General features: G+C 40.7%; 1 protein-coding gene across 1 annotated transcript; it reads left to right on the top strand.

Moving 5' to 3' along the window:
- Positions 1-978: 978 nt before the first annotated feature.
- LOC149288477 (podocan-like) lies at positions 979-10,189 on the top strand. Its single transcript, XM_089491655.1, has 9 exons — positions 979-1,221; positions 2,275-2,368; positions 2,904-2,968; positions 6,213-6,322; positions 6,565-6,721; positions 7,041-7,156; positions 7,419-8,076; positions 8,873-9,021; positions 10,018-10,189. Exons 1-9 carry the CDS (start codon positions 979-981, stop codon positions 10,187-10,189), a joined length of 1,764 nt encoding a protein of 587 aa, XP_089347781.1.
- The last annotated feature ends 7,007 nt before the right edge of the window (positions 10,190-17,196 follow it).

Raw genomic sequence — 17,196 nt, 5'->3', positions numbered from 1 at the left:
CAAGAAACTAGAATGTGGTGATTAGGAGAACATCTGGGAGCAGTCTGTGTAATCCGCAACATCGCAAGACCTGGACCGTCATGTTGTAAAATTATGCATTCTATGTCACTTTTCATCATTCGGCGGAGTATCAGATCACCTTATTCCGACCCAACGGTGGAATTTGGCAGGCTGGGACCTCTCCTGGCTGGAAGCCCTTTCACTGATGTCCTTCGCTTCCGGAATGTCTGAAAACGCTCCAGACGTTAAAGAGGAGCAGTCGCTTGTGGTTTTCTTTGTCACTTAGTGCAATTGTTTTGAGATAACGGACTGGGGAGGGATAAATGTGCAGATCATGAAAGCAAGAAATGAATGGTCTACAAATAAGTGGGTTTGTAATATTATTGTTATTAATATTATTATTGTTATACATACAGACACATCAGGAGATGAGAACCGTGCCCGTGAGCTTGCCATCTAGCCTTATGCTACTTTTATAATATATATATAATTTAAATTTGATAACATGGATAGATAGGTCTATATAGTGAATACTATATATGTGTACTCGGTCTGGATAACCCATAGAAGATGTGTTTGCAAATAGTTCCCAGAAGAGTCTTCTTCTCCCTCAAAGATCCTATGGACAATAGCTGCTATTCTTCAATAAAGGTTGAATATTCCATATAGTAAAATTGCGATCAACCTCAATTTTGTTCAACTACTGTACATAATATCTAATATTAGCCTTTATTTTCATTGTGTTACATAAATGAGACCTATCGCTCTGTTATTTTATTCTGTGAGTTTTAATGATATTCTGCTATTGTTTGCCTCATACAGTCGCTTCCAGCGCGACAGTATAGTTTGCTAGTGAATGAATGTTAAGATCTTTTTTCAGCTCCATATAATTTTAAGTTAGTCAGCGACTAACGAGTGTCCCGTCCTTTCTTCTGCAGAGAAATGTGGCCCCTTGTCCAGGTCCTCGTTTGTCTGTTGATGTCCTCCCATGGGATTCATGGACAGGAGGAGGAGGAAAAAGAATACGATTATATTTTAGAGATCGATCCAGAAGAGGATGCTGATGATGTTGTTGACAAGCGTGTTGAAGAAACCAAACCTAAGCTCACCTGTCCTAAAGATTGCACCTGTACCCAAGAAGGAGTAGTAGATTGCGCTGGAGTAGACCTGAAAGAGTTTCCAGTTGACCTTCCTGAATTTACCAACCATCTTTCCCTGCAGGTGAAATATACTCTGCAGTGTTGGTTTCCATTGTTCTTATCTTTTAATCATGTTTTCACTAATAGGGTATAAATAACAGCCAGGTATCTTGCTCAAGTAGACTCTTGTATTCCTTAAACCCACCATTATACTGTATTCATTAAACTGCCTTGTTTTGTCATCCCCATACTACTTGCCAAACTTTCTGATCATGACCCTCCAGTATTGCAACATTTTCTCCAGGGTTTCTTGAGCAACCTTACACCGATCAGCCATAACATTATAACACCCTGACTAATATTGTCTAGATCCCCCTTTTGCCGACAACAGCCCTGACCCGTCGAGGCATGGACTCCACTAGACCTCTGAGGGTGCACTGTGGTATCTGCACCAATACGTTAGCAACAGATCCTTTAAGTCCTGTAAGTTGTGAGGTGCGGCCTCCATGGATGCATCCTGGTGTCATGTGTTCTCCAGGTAACCAACGCACCCGGCCATCCATGTGATGTAAAAGAAACTGTGGTTCATCAGACTGGGCCACCTTCTTACATTGCTCCGTGGTCCAGTTTTTATGCTCACGTGCCCATTGTAAGCGCTTTCGGCAGTGGACAGGGGTCAGCATGGGCACCCCACGAGAGCTGCAGTTTTGGAGATGCTCTGACCCAGTCGTCTCGCCATCACAATTTATCCCTTGACAGAGCGGCTCAAATCCTTACTCTTGCCCACTTTTCCTGCTTCGTCTAACTTTGAGGACGAAATCTTCACTCGCTGCCTAATATATCCCACCCAGTGACAGATTATCAGTGTTATTCACTTCACCTGTCAGTGGTCAGAATGTTATGGCTGATGGGTGTGCTTTCCAATTTAAACTCCAGTTAAAGACTAACTTTGCCTCTTTACTTTATTAGACAGTAGGCGGTCTACCCAAGTGGTGCTCCCCAGTGAAAGAAACATCTCCTGGTCCTAAGAGGTCCCCCAAACTTCTTGGTGTTCTTCACAACTGTAATATTTTAACACACAGTATAAATGTAATTATCCCTAATTTGGCTTTTGCTTTTTTGTGTATTGAAACAGAATAACCAAATTCAAGAGATACCCCCCGAAGATCTCATTAGACTTTACAAACTGGAGACCCTCAACCTGCAGAATAACCGTCTGGCATCACGAGGTAGGATGTCAGCACCGTTATCGGGTTCTCTGTATGCATTATCATAGCTTATAAAAAGCATTTTAACGTATACATTGTATGCCGTAATACAAATTTTTCCCACTTTAAGGGCATTTAGAAAAGGGATGCAACATTTCTATTGGATGTTAGAACTTTCAATTCTAAATTAGAAGCAATCAGTTTAACGATCCATTGAGAAGAAACATATAATACTGCGTGATAATTAATTTACATAATGGAAGGAGATCATTGAGGTGATCTTAGGAACCTATAGAATAGATGATATCACAGCTGGGCGAACTATCTTCACGATAAGAGCATGGCTTGACCCAGTTCATCAAAAGCTGAAGAGCGCAAACCAAAATGAGTCCTCCTCAATCCATTATTGGATTGTGTGTGATCCGGCAGAGGTGGTTAATTAATCAGCACAGACCAAGCAGAATGACAGAAGATTTACTACCATGGTGTACTGCGCACGTTTACTATGGGCTGCATAACGTTACAAAATAGTGATAGGGTTTTCTCTCATTCCCAGGTATCCCTGATGACCTGTTTGAGCAGTTGGAGAGCCTTAGTTATCTGTACCTTGCAAACAATAAGGTAAGCAGGTCGGTAAAACCCTACGCCTTCTTGAGAGTTGAGTTTATATCCTATTAGGTGATCAGATTCCCCGCTGTGCCACCACTCCATGGGCTGGTTGAGGAGATCAGAAATGAACCTTGTAGCTGGCCCATATTATGCACAGCCTCCATAGCAAACCCGTCCGGCATTGTACATCCTTAATATGCCGCACGCTGGGATATAACATCATACCCCGGCACTCGGCATTGGAGGCATTGGAGTGGGGTGGCTGGGGTGCTGCTCTGGGTCAGGCACCGGGCAACACCTATCCAAAATACCTCACTGTACTTAGGTCACATCACAACCACCAAATGAAATAAAGTTAAAGACCACAAGGGATATACATTGTATGCATTACTACTTTCAGCTGCCGTTATTTCATTGTCCATCCTTGTCAGTGACCCCAGTTTGACTTTTAGCTTTGGCTTAATTCACCAAAAAGCCCCAAAATCTGCCATTTTTTTATGTGTACATCCACGGCTTTCATTACCCACTTTCTCTCAGATGCAGGACTTCTTGGAGTATAAAGGGTAGAAGAGAAGCTATTTTATTATATAAAAACCCCATATAAATTAAGGCAAGGTTGACGCTTTAAAATTAGACATTCTTTTTTTGATCCTGAAAAATGTGGGAACTGAAGTCCAAATAAAAAAAACTTATTTAAAAAAAATAAATTAGAAAGCATGCTGAAATAGTTTGCCAAACCTGGGGATGTTTTAGGTTAAAAGACGAGAACATTTCACCCTGCTATGAGTTGACATTTTTCCGAAGCACTAATGCTGGGCTCTTTTCCATGAGAACTGGCAAGAACCTTTCTTAGCTTGGTGATGTTTTTACTGCTTCAGTGAAATTTAACCCTGTGGCATACATGGTACATTGTGCTGTGGGCAAATCCTGACCACAAGAAATAATTGTAAGATCAAGAAGATGATACACTCACAGATCATTTGTATATCATTAGCTAATGGGCATATATTCTGCGTTTGCTCGGAAATTCTGACAAGTGTGCCCAAACGTGTTTCTGAGTGGGGGAAATATTTTGCTTTAAACCACACTGGCGTGATTGGTGAGAATTTGATCCATACTTCTCATGTTCCCCATGCCCCTCATTCACTTCTTATCTTTTTGTGCCATTAAACATAAAACTGGGTGGGTCTGATACGATATCACTGTATAACATTATTTTGGTTTGTGTTTGCAATAAAACCTCCAAAAAGTTTATATATATATATATATATATATATATATATATACTGTATATACTAACAAGAGGCTTCCGATGTAGGGACGTACCCATGTTTTTGGTCCTGTGACTACATTTATACACAAGATATCAGACTTGATGGGCTAAATGTCATAAATCAAAGAAATAAGACATAAGTTAAGATGATGGACGTCTGGGGGGTGTAATGCATCTTAAAAATGGAGATTGAAGTAAAATAAAATCTAATGGAAATTTGTTACCACAATTATTGAATGTTACTTTAAAGGTAGATGGGCAAGACTGAATTCCAGATACCACAAAATGATGCACAACTCCAGCTCTCCTGAGCTGCAAACAAGCCCCAGTTTGTTGATGTCCTAGCTTCAGCGCAGACATCTCAATTAAAAACTCATTAAACTACTTGTTTACAGACAGTGTAGAATTCTGGGTGTGTTTGCAACTCTAAAGAACAGGACTTGTGTAGCCATGTTTGATTGTGTTACTTATGGCTGGACCAAGGTCTCTACAAACATTTAATAAAGTGCTGCCATTCTGTTTCATCCAACAATACTATTCCAAAAAGTACACATGGAGACACCACCTTTGGTTTGGGGAGGTTGAAAATCAAGATCTCTGCAAGGCATCTAATTGATGGAATAAGATATTTTACAAAGATATAGGGGTATATATATATATATATATATCTCCTTTCTATGGTATGGTTGGCAATGATCACGCATATGCAGTATGTTGATTGTTGTTCATTCATAGTATGGCAGCTATAGAAATGCAACGCAACTGAAGGACAAAAGAACACGATATACCTATGTGGATAACCTGATAAAGCTAACCTGATGCCATGTATCACGTATATGAATCTAAGATGAGACTAAGGAATGATTAAGATCTGAGTATTTAGAGGAAAAACAGGAAGACTAGAAGGGCCGACTGGGTCTTATCTGCCATTAACCTTTATATTATATACTTTTTTCTTGGAAATTGTAAACCAACTTTCATCTAAAATTACTAAGGAACTTTGACAGTTTCCAAGCTTTACATTACAATACGGGCGCCACGGATATGTGTAAATAAATATTTATTCCTAGCCAGTATGTATGAAATTTGCCAATTATAAAGGATTCCCGGAGCCTTGTCTTGGCACACCGGAGCCATACGAGCCAGTTGCGCCTGTAGCGGGAGGTTTTTCTCGCTGTTACACAAAGCAGCGGTCTGGCTCAGGACTCATTGAAGCCGATCCAGAGATCCAAGCCAGATAACGGTGCATTCAGATGTTCTTTGGCTCTTTCCGGACTGTTCCTCTCCAAGCTTGTATTATGTTTGGCCTAGAACACGTTCTGGATTGAAGCGCCAGATTAACTGAGATGTGTCGGGGATTTGTCACTTACTTTACAGCCTGTAAGAGCAGAAAAAGTTTCAGGGATGAAGTTACTATTAAGCTGTTTGCACATTAAGCCTTAGACTGACTAAGCAGGAATATAAAGCCTTTTACGAGCCTGTTAGACAGTGTAGTCCATTCTATTTGGAATGATGTTAATGCCTACGTCATTGGAACCTGTATGTGTGGCCCCTGCCTGCTTGAGCCAGAGGACTTGTTCTCCAGCTGTTCTATAACAATAACTCCCACTTGAATTCTGTAAGATTTGTTTATTGAGATATGAAAACGTGGATTTTTCCATAACAGTCTTATATTCGTTTGCACTAGAGGTAAAGAAAGTATAGTATATACCAAACAAAGCAACACCATATATTCCTTATCCGGAAACAAAATCTTTAGAAACATCAGATTTCAGAAGATGTTACAACTAAAGAGGCATTTAGCTTCCTACCAAAGATCTTTCTCTCTGCATTTATTTAACATGGAAAAAGTAGCATTAAATGTTTCCAGATAACGACACTTCCCTGGCTTTTATCCATTATAAATTCTTTACCAGTGCTTTAAATTACAACCATTAACAAGACTCTGTTTGCAAATGTTATATATATTTTTCTTCTTTGTAGCTGACGCTGGCTCCCAGGTTCCTCCCAAGCTCTCTGATCAGCGCTGACTTTGCAGCCAATTATATCACTAAAATCTATGATATGACATTTGGACATAAACCAAATTTACGGTGAGTGGAAGAGCATCGTGTAGATGTATACGGGTGTGCACGTGTATGTGTGTGTACAGGTGATACGGAGATATGTATCTCATGTTTGAACTTGTAGTACAATACATCTATGATGACATCATTTTTACACCAGGTTATTAGATGATTAATAACTGTTAATATATAGAAATGCAATTAAAACAAAGCAGATGTATTTGTATATATTTTTTTGTCTTATAGACTTTTTTTTACACTCTCTACAGGTCGGTGTATCTGCATAACAACAAGCTGACCGACGCTGGCTTACCTGGCAATATGTTTAACAGCTCAGACAACGTGGAGATTCTTATAATGTCCAGCAACTTCCTGAAGCATGTTCCACAGAACCTGCCCCCCGCGCTATACAAACTGCATCTCAAGGTACCTGAGCTATTATATCCCTGATGATTCTAGATCTCATTGAATGCACCTGGGATTGAAGGTGGGACTGGGGTACCTTGTTCAATTTTTTTAATAAAACCGGGGGGGTCATACCTTAAGGTGTCAAAATGATTTCTCTTTGATTGATCATAGTCTGTAAAGATTTCTCCCAAAGAGAGAGACAGATTTGACTTAAATTTGTTACTTATTTTAATTAACTTTTCGTCCATGCATTTCGATAAAGCTAATACATTTTTGCATAGAATGCCACGCCATCACACTTATTCCTCATAGTCTGTCACAACTTCTCTTCTTCCAGAATAACAAGCTAGAGAAGATCCCACCGGGGGCATTCAGTCACCTGTCTGATTTACGAGAGCTGTATCTGCAGAACAACCTCATCACCAGTGAAGGAATGGACAATGAGACATTTACGTGAGTTACTGTCCGAGGCTCGTTTTAAAACATACTATGTCATAGGTGTTTACCGTTCCTTTTAGTCTCAACTAGCGTGTATTCAGATCCACGTGAACATGTCCATGAGCTTTGTTTCTTTGCTGAGTCAATCCAAAAACATCTTTCCCTACACTGTTAAATTAAAAGAAAATGAGGTGTTGTTTTTAGAAGAATTGCCTGTGGCATTAAGGAATAAATTATAATTAATAATACCGTTTGTGCTGTAATCACTTGTTTCTAGGAAATTGAACAAGCTGGAATACCTAGATCTATCAAGTAATAATCTCATGCACATTCCAAGTGGATTGCCACGTAACATTGTTATACTCCATCTGGAAAAGAATAACATCAGGTCAATTTCCAATGATGTCCTGACCCAGATAAGAAATCTTGAGTACCTTCTTCTTCATAATAATAAACTCAGGGCTCGAGGAATTCATCCAGATGCCTTCTCGGGCCTAAAGAAGTTGCATACTGTGCATATGTACAATAACATGCTTGAGAAGGTGCCAGCAGGACTCCCTCGGAGGGTTAAGACCCTGATGCTTCTTCACAATCAGATCTCCAGCATTTCCAAGAATGATTTTGCCACCACGTATTTCTTGGAAGACCTAAACCTCAGCTACAACAAGATTATGAGCAGCACGGTCCACCGGGATGCTTTCCGAAAACTAAGGCTCCTCAAGACGCTAGAGCTATCGGGCAACAGCCTGAAGTCTGTGCCACATGGACTCCCAAAAAACTTAGAGATTCTGAAGTTGAAGGAGAATGAAATCAGCACAATTCCCCACGATACCCTGGCTGGAATGACAAAGTTGAAGGAGCTTTATCTGAGCAACAATAAACTTAAGATCAACTCTATCTATACGGGAGCCTGGGCAGAACTCAGTAGTCTCCAGGTGAGGTGGCTTCTCCAGTTCTTCGCGTCTTCTGTCTACATCTAAATGCTGAGATGTAGGAGGGTCAAGCATATAAAACACATAGCATTGTTACAGAAAAGCATGTGTGTCTATAACACACCAAAACTTTAAATATTAAAATATCCAAACTTGAACAATGATAGCAAGTGCGAACAACTTTTTTTTTTATCTATGGCTTTTCCTGCATTTTTTATGCAATTCAAAATAATGTTTTATAAGAATGATGTTCTCAGACAATATATGCATGGAGATAATCTATAGAAGATAATGTCTCAGTATACAAACATTTGTTAGATAACAGTGAGACAGGAAAAGATCTCCTGGTATCCCCTGCAAATTACCGTATATTTATTCCTGTCACCCCGTACCTCCATTGTTAAAATTGCTTGCATTTATCATAACTTGGCATGGGAAACATCTTAGAGGCGTAGAGAATTTAATGACCATTGTAAGTTAAAAACTGATGAGATCCCCAGAAAAGCAGCTACAGGGGGTGGGAAACATGAAAATACAGAGAGCAGAATACAGAAAGGACTGTTTAGAAAGAGCAGAGATATCACCATTACCACTAGTGAAATGTTCCACGTCACTTACGCAGGATTGCTCTTTATATGAATCATCAAACCTGGAAACAATAGACTGAACGTTTGTAGGTGTTTGTGAATTCAAACACTACATTCACACACATCCACAATGCTCTCACATTCACCTACGTATTTTACTGTCCCACACATGGAGGTCTCTTGCTGATTGAAGTGGTTTATTTCTCTTTCAGTTGCTTGACCTGTCAGGAAATCAGCTGTCGTACGTTCCACCCGATCTCCCCGAGAGCCTCGAATACCTGTACCTTCAGAACAACCGGATTGTCACGGTGTCTGACAATGCCTTCGAATCCACCCCTAACATAAAGAGGATCTTCCTCAGGTAGTTAAAGTGACACAGAGTACATAAATACGTCACTACAGGTATTAAATGGCCTGGATTGGCCATGGGGCACACTGATGGCACTTCCCGCATACGTATCTTTATTCCTCTTCCTGGGTATACATGTAGCTGCAGGATCATACATTTGTAGTGTGTGGTGCCATGTATATAACAGGTGACTGCACACATGTCATTTATCAGCTGTGGGCCTTAAAGTGCTCATTTTAATTTTCAGTCCATTCCTGTTCTGCAGTATTTTGTTAGTTATCTGCATTCCAGGTCCTGTGACTTAATCATGTAAGATTGTATCCTGTCACGCACAACACATTATTACAATAAAAGTTTCTGTTAAGATGTCACTCGTTTATACATATCAATACATTTTTTGACAGTTGTGGAAGAGGTCCTGTAACATATTTGGAGTCTTTGTCCCACATCAGGAGTGTCCTCGTCACATCTTGACTCAAGCCCTGAGAGTTAACTAGCCTAATGAGAGGAGGACCCACTAAACAAGTGTTTAGGGGAGAAATGGGACAGGCAGGCTGTTAAGGGGACAGAGATTGCACAGGCAGACAGTTAAAGGGGCAGAGGTGGCACCGGTATGCTGTTTAGGGGAGAGAGATAGTGGGGACAGAGGTGGCACAGGCAGGCTGTTTCAGTGGCAAGAGTGGCACAGCCAGGCTGTCTCATGGGCAGAGGCTGCATAGGCAGGCTGTTTCAGGGGCAGAGATGGCACAGAAAAGCTGATTGGGGGACAAAGATGGGTGCAAAGGTGGCACTGTGGGACATGTTGCTGGTGAAGTTGGGGTGCCCCAGGGCCCTGTGGTTTCTAGTTATACCCCTGGTGTGGTGTATGGGCACATGAGCTTGACTACCAAAAAAATATATGGGGCTGGTGTCCAAATATTTCCAGGGCTGCTTTTCATTCCCAGTTCAGCCCTGCTCCCAAAGATGTTTTATCCTCTCGTGTTCACTGTCTGACCATCTGTTCTTTAGGTTTAACCTGCTCACTCCTGAGACAGTAAAAGAGACTGCCTTCCATGGTTTAGACAAACTGCAAGTCCTGGACATTGAGAGTCATCTGTCCTTGCGCAAGGTGACCAAAAAGAAGGAAATGGAAAAAGAGAGAGAAGAAGAAGAGGAAGAAGAAGAATACAGGAAAAGATAAAACCTTTAACTCCAAGTATGTGAGAATGAATACAGCTTCTGCCAAGCTTTGATACTCTGTTCGCTTTAACTATTGATTATCTCGACCCAACTCACACAGAAAGAACTAACGACCATACATGTAGATATCCGCTATGGCAGTGAGCATATATTTTTGTGTATTTCCATTACAATATTTTGTGTGCATTTTAAATAGTATTACATAATTGTGTGTGGAGTAGATGGAATTGTAGGACAATATAAAAAAAGTGAACAAAAACATTTTGTATTAAAATATAGATATTTATACCCCAGTGTAGGGTTACCTGCATAGCTTACATGTCATGTTATTTTCTATTCACTATTCAAGAGCAATATCTGTCTTTTTAGTTTACCTGGTTTGCCTTCACAAAAGGCAAAATATAACACACCATGAAAGTGAGTAATAAGAATATAGTTCATTACATGAACAAATAAAAAAAAAATTACTTTCTAGCCATAAGACAAACATTCCTGAATAAATATTTCTAGTAATGGTTTTGGGGTTTAGCAGTGCTTTAAATGATATTTTAAATAATGCATTTTTTTTTTTTTTTAAAGGTGTTAAGTAGGTGGCACATCATCTTTAAATTATTAACTGTACAGCGCTTCTACCAATGTTTTTTTAATTTCTGTCATGGATCTCCTTTTATTTTTAAATTAGAAAACAACTGTGTGATCTTCTTATCCTTCTGACCAGCAGGTTGTTCCCAATGCTGAGAGAGACCTATGAGGAACGCGAGGAGACACCATCTATCTCACCGTCCTCGCTGTGCAGGAGGACCTGCCTTGTGTCAGTTTCGTGCCTTACTTTGCTTTTCTGTAAACAACGGTTGCCTCTGGAGGTGAAAGCATTAAAAAGCTTAAGAATTCACTTAGAAGTTCTGAGCAGCTCAGAATGGACCTTGCAAAAGCTGGCTTTTGTTGTGTTTTTATAATCTGTTTCAGATTTACGAATAAATGAGTAGATTAAAATTAGTGTTCCTAACATTATTGGCATCTCCATATTGCTTGTGTTATTCATTATGTTGTAATGGTAGGATTGACCAGCTAGATAGTTTCAAATAAATCATTTACACTTTATGAAGTTTATCTCTTGTGATGTTACGCTAGAGAAGGTTCTTCTCAAACGTGGTACTCACAAGTACCAAGAAGCAATACAAGTAACCCAACCCTATCCACGCATCATATCCTTCATAGGCTGCTTCGCTACTGTAAGCACAGTAAGCGTTGTATGTACCGTATTTGCTCGATTATAAGACGAGCAAATGCTCTGAAAAATACCCCTCGTTTTATAATCAGACCTCAAAAAAATGTCTGCTGGGGCCAGGCTGCTTACCGGGATTTGGTCGTGAGCAGCGTCTCTGCTACAAGCAGCAGGAGAACAGGAAGCTAGCACAGTCCTCACGTAACTCTACCTCCCCCCTCCTTCCTCTGGGGGCGGGGCCAGAGAAGTTGCTCGCACAGTCGGGCCCCTGGAGAAGTCTGCGAGTGGGAGATCTGCAGTTCAGGTAAGGGGGTGGGGGAGGGTTTTTGAGCAAGTATGTGTGATTAATGAAATGAATGAGTATTTAAATGTTTGTGAATGAGTGTGTGTGTGATAGCATGGATGTGTAAGGGGGGTGGGGGTGGTAGCATGGCATAGGGAGGCTGTAATCACACTACTTTCATCCCCAGGTTCCAGCATGTACTGGCTGCCTTGGCTTGATAGGAGTGTGATTGCTGTTAGCAGTTATATATATATATATATATATATATATCTCCAGAAATGCATTTTAACCCCCAATATGCCACTCAGCCCCATGATATGCCTTTTAACCCCATATATGCCAGAGTATAAGGCATATCATGGGGCACAGTGGTATATAGGAGGGTATAAGACATTTTTGGAGGCAGAGTGGCATATGGAAGGTTTAAAGGCACATCATGGGGCAGAGTGGCAAATAGAGGGGTATAAGGCATTAAATATGAAAAAATAGTTTACATGAATTAATATTTACTAGTAAAACTTTTTTCCTATAGGGTAGTCTTATATTCAGGCTTTTTGTTTTTTTCCTAAATTAATATTTTGATTTTGGGGGGTCGTCTTATAATCGAGCAAATACGGTATTTAAAAAAAAAAAATACAAAATTAAAGAGTGGCCTAGGCAAAAATAGTCAATGCTAAATAACTTCCTCTACATTAAACCCGCCTTAGGAGCATCTTCAATTGTGTTACTTATTATTAAGGAAGAAAATATCCATCACCCCCCCACACACAGGCAGTATAGCCCCAAAATGTTTGCTTCGTAAACGGGAAGCATCATCCCCAGACATATACGTGGCAGACTTTTGAGTGAGGTGTAGTTGGGACATCACTAGACATAGCAAGCAAGGATGCCCACATCTGGAGAAAGCCAACGGCGACTCTTGGTTGAGTCTGCCTTGTGTCCCAGTCACACTGACCGGCCCTGGCTAACACATTGTAGCAAACGGAGCCAGCAACATGGCAATGGAGAGCAAAGCATTCCTGAAGATACAGCGACCATTAATATCTGACTGGTATGGCTCCAGTTAAATGTATATCAGCAAGATGTCCTTGCCTGGAGGTCTAATGTGGCTTAGAGAAGATAGACAGACAGACTGACACATATAGTGTAATCGCACCCAGGATTTTCTTACTCATGGTCTGAACTGTATCACTCGCTCAGCCTTGGCAGGCGGATGCTATTAACGCATACCTTCCTGAGGCCTGGAAAGCTTACCCTAAAGTAAATGCACAAAACAGTCCATAATAAAATGATTCTTTATGTTATGTGGAAATATCTGTAGTTTATGACACATTTAGGTTTTTTTAAGCTGGCACTGCTGTTTGGGAATTATTTTGGATTCCAGCTTTTATGACATGACCATAAAGGCAACAGAAAGAAAGAATTATGTAGAATAGTATAATATTACTTTAACTAAGCAGGAAGAACTAGTCGCTTAAACAGCATGGGCATTGCCTGGTGGGTTTATTCCCATTTTGGTAGCCTGTATGGGTGCAAGCTACACCTGTAATCAGGAGCGTGTTGATGCATATGATTTAGACCAACTACAGGTTGCACTAGAAAGCAGATGAGGAGATCTGAGATCTCCCTCTGACCAGGTTGTAATAGAGTTGGATCAAACCTCCATATAACTGGTTTATAGACTGTGTACCTCCATTTATAGAGTGTGGACCCCTGGGTTGGACACTAATTGCAGTGCAAGAGCTGGTTCCTCCACCTGGATTTATGTACCTGTTTTTTTTTTAATTTTAACCCTGAGGTGCAGATTCAACTGCTTCACTGTGAGGGTGCTCTGTGTGCCCAGTTTAGAGCCGCAGCAAAAGCTAGAACCTCCGTAAATCTTCTGACAAAGCACACACCATAGGGATATGCCTGGTCTTCCACTCAAAGAAGAGCAATTCATGAGGCCAAAGCAAAAAAACATCCAACCATTCAGCCTTGGCTGGATTTTTTTTTTTTTTAAATCTTCGTATTCCAAGCCCATAAGGGTCAAGGCTTTTTTGCCTTTTGGCTAAGATCAAGTGAGTACTGGCCTTAGGGATGGGGATGGCGTAAGAGCGCCCGAGGTGAGTGTGGGGGACACACCTTTTTTTTATTATTATTATTATTTATTTATTTATTTATTTATTTATTTATTTTTAAACTTTGCACGGGTTGATAAGCTCTCTGGTTGCTAGGTTCCAGGAATACCCACTGTAATATTCCCAGGGACCTTTAACATTGTGGCTGCTCGGGGTTATGCCCATGGATCAGGATGTTGCTTGGACTGGGACATCTAGGGGCCTGAGCTATCCAACGGTACCCCGGGATTGATGCTGCTCCCTCAGATTCACCCCAACACAGAGACATGTAGTTTACGAGGGTATTACTGGTTCTAATGCCCAAATTGTGCAAGTTAATGGCAATTTATGTTGTATTCTAATTTGCATGAAGTCTGCATATTGTGTTTTGCGTATTATATTTTGCATATTCTTTGTGTTATAAGTCACCGCAAGCCTACTGTAAGGTTCTTGGAGGCTGGTGTTGATTGTTTCGTCAATAAAGCTGGGTTTTGCTTAACCATAATAGGAGCTTTGTTTTGTTATTCAAGATCCTGATTTTTGCCTCTTGTTTTGGTTCTGGACTGCCCTTTTGGGTGTGATCCAGCTGACATACAGATTTTTTTCTCTGTTATGGTACAAGAGAGAAACAATTTGAGATGCTCTCAGGTGGGGACGCACCATAAGGCAGGCTATGAAGTGCCTGTTTGTTCTTGGTGAGCATCTTGCATCCTTTCTGTATATGCGTTCCCAGCATATGTTGAGTTCTTAGGTAAGAGACATCAGAAGAATAAAGAAGGGGATAGAGATTTTTGCCCCACTAGGGTAATCTGCTCTTAGTGGCTCAGGGGCTTTCTCCACTTTGGGCCAGTTACCATGGGACAAATCACATACGCGATTCAGGCGCCACAGGCAGCCGTCTGAGATGCCTGGAGTTAAGACCAGCCCTGATCATTTAATTGCGTATGTTCTCTGCCTGTCCCTGAATGACCCTTGAGTGGAACCAGTGACATTATTACTGTAACGTAGGTTCAGAAATAACACAATCTCTTTCTGAAGGAGAGAAATGCAACGTTACTGTAGGGAGATTTTATAGCGGAAAGTTTGCCGAGCACAATTTTCTGTAAATGAATCATCAAATTGAATGAAATTGCCATAACTCCCAGCACAATTAACAAAACATATTGGGCTCCCCATGCATTGACCACATCCTTCACATTTCTGAGATTAATGTTTTATTAGGTTTTGTATATCATGAAACCCTGAAAAGGTCTGAGATTTAATATGTTAGGCAGGTTGTGTTCCTAGGTTTCTCCCAGTGAATTAATATAGTGACCAAACGAGCATTTAAACAGAAATGTATTTTGTTTTTCCCTCAGAAATCTCATGGTGCTGCCACAACCACAAGGGATTCTGGGTAGGCACATGCAAATAAGGTCAACAATAATCACCTTTTCCCTCTATATCCACTTTATACATGGACAATTCCAAAATAATGCCCCAGCGGGGACAAGGGTAACTTACAACTAACAACAAACCAATCCCGTTCCCGGGATCAAGAATACCCTTATTATAACCCCACCCTAAAACATAACTTTTATTAATATGTTTGTTAAAAGGTATAACCAAAAAAAGGATTTTTAAAAACACCAGTAATAATGTCCTACCACGAAAGGTATACGTCACTGTAACATAAGGGCATATGCCCACAGTTGTGTAACACTAATAATATCAGATCATATATACTGTTGATGACTGCAGTCCTAACAACAGAAATAATTGAATTATGACCAGTGACACAGGCTTATTAAAAACTCAGAGGAATAGCCCCCCCCTGACATGTTTCGCTCCTCAGAGCTTCATCAGAGGTCTGGGCTAATTAGCTATTCGTCTGAGTTTTTAATAAGCCTGTGTCACTGGTCATAATTCAATTATTTCTGTTGTTAGGACTGCAGCCATCAACAGTATATATGATCTGATATTATAAGGGTATTCTTGATCCCGGGAACAGGATTGGTTTGTTTTTACTTTATACATGGATCCCTGGAAAGTAATTGCCCGCTGTACAGGACAGCCTTTAGACAAAACTCAGGAAGAGGTGCAATAGCCAGATCACCGCTCATGGACAGCTTTTTTATTTTTTATTTCTTTTAATTTGTTTTTGGAAGCCCGAGGTGTCGTGCTTCTCTGTGCATGCTCTGTGCTTAAAAGCAGCAGAAGCCTGATACTTTTTCATGTCTTCGTCTGGCATTCCCCGTAGGGACATGTCAGACCCAGTTTCTTCCCTCCTCGGCCATAAGAGCTGCAGGAGGGCCGGGTCTTCTGGTCCACCTCCGAAAAGGAGGACCACTGTACAGAAGAGGTAGGGAGCCACACGACATCACACTACATGCCAGGGCGAAAAGTCCAGTTCCACTGCTGGAGTGCAGTGCTCAAAATACAAAGTGCTAAGTGATCCAAAAACAAAATCAATTCCTTGCCGTGTTCAAAAGCCGTGATTTGGAAACCCAATTATTCGGCACACATGCACATAGTGCAAATCGTGAAAATAAATAAGGCGCTCACCCATCCTTGGCCAATATAAAAAAAAAATTCCACTTTCAAGCCCATAGGGGTCAAGGAAAGAAAGGTGCTCAAGTAGCAAGGCCATCAGTGCTTTTTATGCAAATCACATCAATAGTGGAAGGTGCAAAACATAGAAAGTGGCCCAGGCAACCGCAAGCTGGGGCTTAAGTGCACACCTCCATGCTATCTCAGCCTTAAGGCAGAGCATCAAGTTTATTATTATTATTATTATTATCATCATCATCATCATCACCACCACCACCGTACTACACTTGATTTTAGCCAAAAAACAGCATGGGCTACCTTTTCATCCTTAACAGGACTCATTAGCATTAAGTTGTGATAACAGCCTAGTACGTGAGGCTTGGGGTAGCCAAGAAATACCATTATATAAGTTATGGTGGGTAAAGGTGATGGAAAACCCTTCCACTAAAATTAAGGGCGTATTAGAAGCATTATTAAACACTCATCTACAGACACCAGACAAGCCAGAAGGCTTGTTTTTCCCTCAGAAATCTCATGGCGCTGCCACAACCACAAGGGATTCTGGGTAGGCACATGCAAGTAATGTTAACAATTATCACCTTTTGCCTCTATATCCACTTTATACATGGATCTCTTGAAAGTAATTGCCCGCTGTACAGGACAGCCTTTAGACAAAACTCGGGAATGTATGAAGTGGTTATAGAGGCAAAAAGTTATTGTTGACCTTACCTGCATGCACCTACCCAGAATCCCTTGTGGTTGTGGCAGCGTCATGAGATTTCTGAGGGAAAAACAAGCCTTCTGGCTTGTCTGGTGTCTGTAGATGAGTGTTACAGAAAGATTAATAAATAATATTTAGGGGGCATCCAAGT

This window comes from Sceloporus occidentalis, unplaced genomic scaffold (assembly GCF_023333645.1).
Source record: "Sceloporus occidentalis isolate IW3139 unplaced genomic scaffold, rSceOcc1.0.p SCAF_51, whole genome shotgun sequence".
In the NCBI taxonomy this organism is placed as follows: domain Eukaryota; kingdom Metazoa; phylum Chordata; class Lepidosauria; order Squamata; family Phrynosomatidae; genus Sceloporus; species Sceloporus occidentalis.
Note: the sequence above shows the minus strand (reverse complement) of the source record. Positions and strands in the feature narration are given on the sequence as shown.

Bases quoted from the DNA above. Each gene is read 5' to 3' on its own strand.
- LOC149288477 (XM_089491655.1), top strand. From the start codon at position 979: ATGTCCTCCCATGGGATTCATGGACAGGAGGAGGAGGAAAAAGAATAC. The intron at 2,969-6,212 runs GTAAGCAGGTCG...TCTTCTTTGTAG, and splicing joins TGTACCTTGCAAACAATAAG to CTGACGCTGGCTCCCAGGTT. The intron at 6,323-6,564 runs GTGAGTGGAAGA...CACTCTCTACAG, and splicing joins GGACATAAACCAAATTTACG to GTCGGTGTATCTGCATAACA.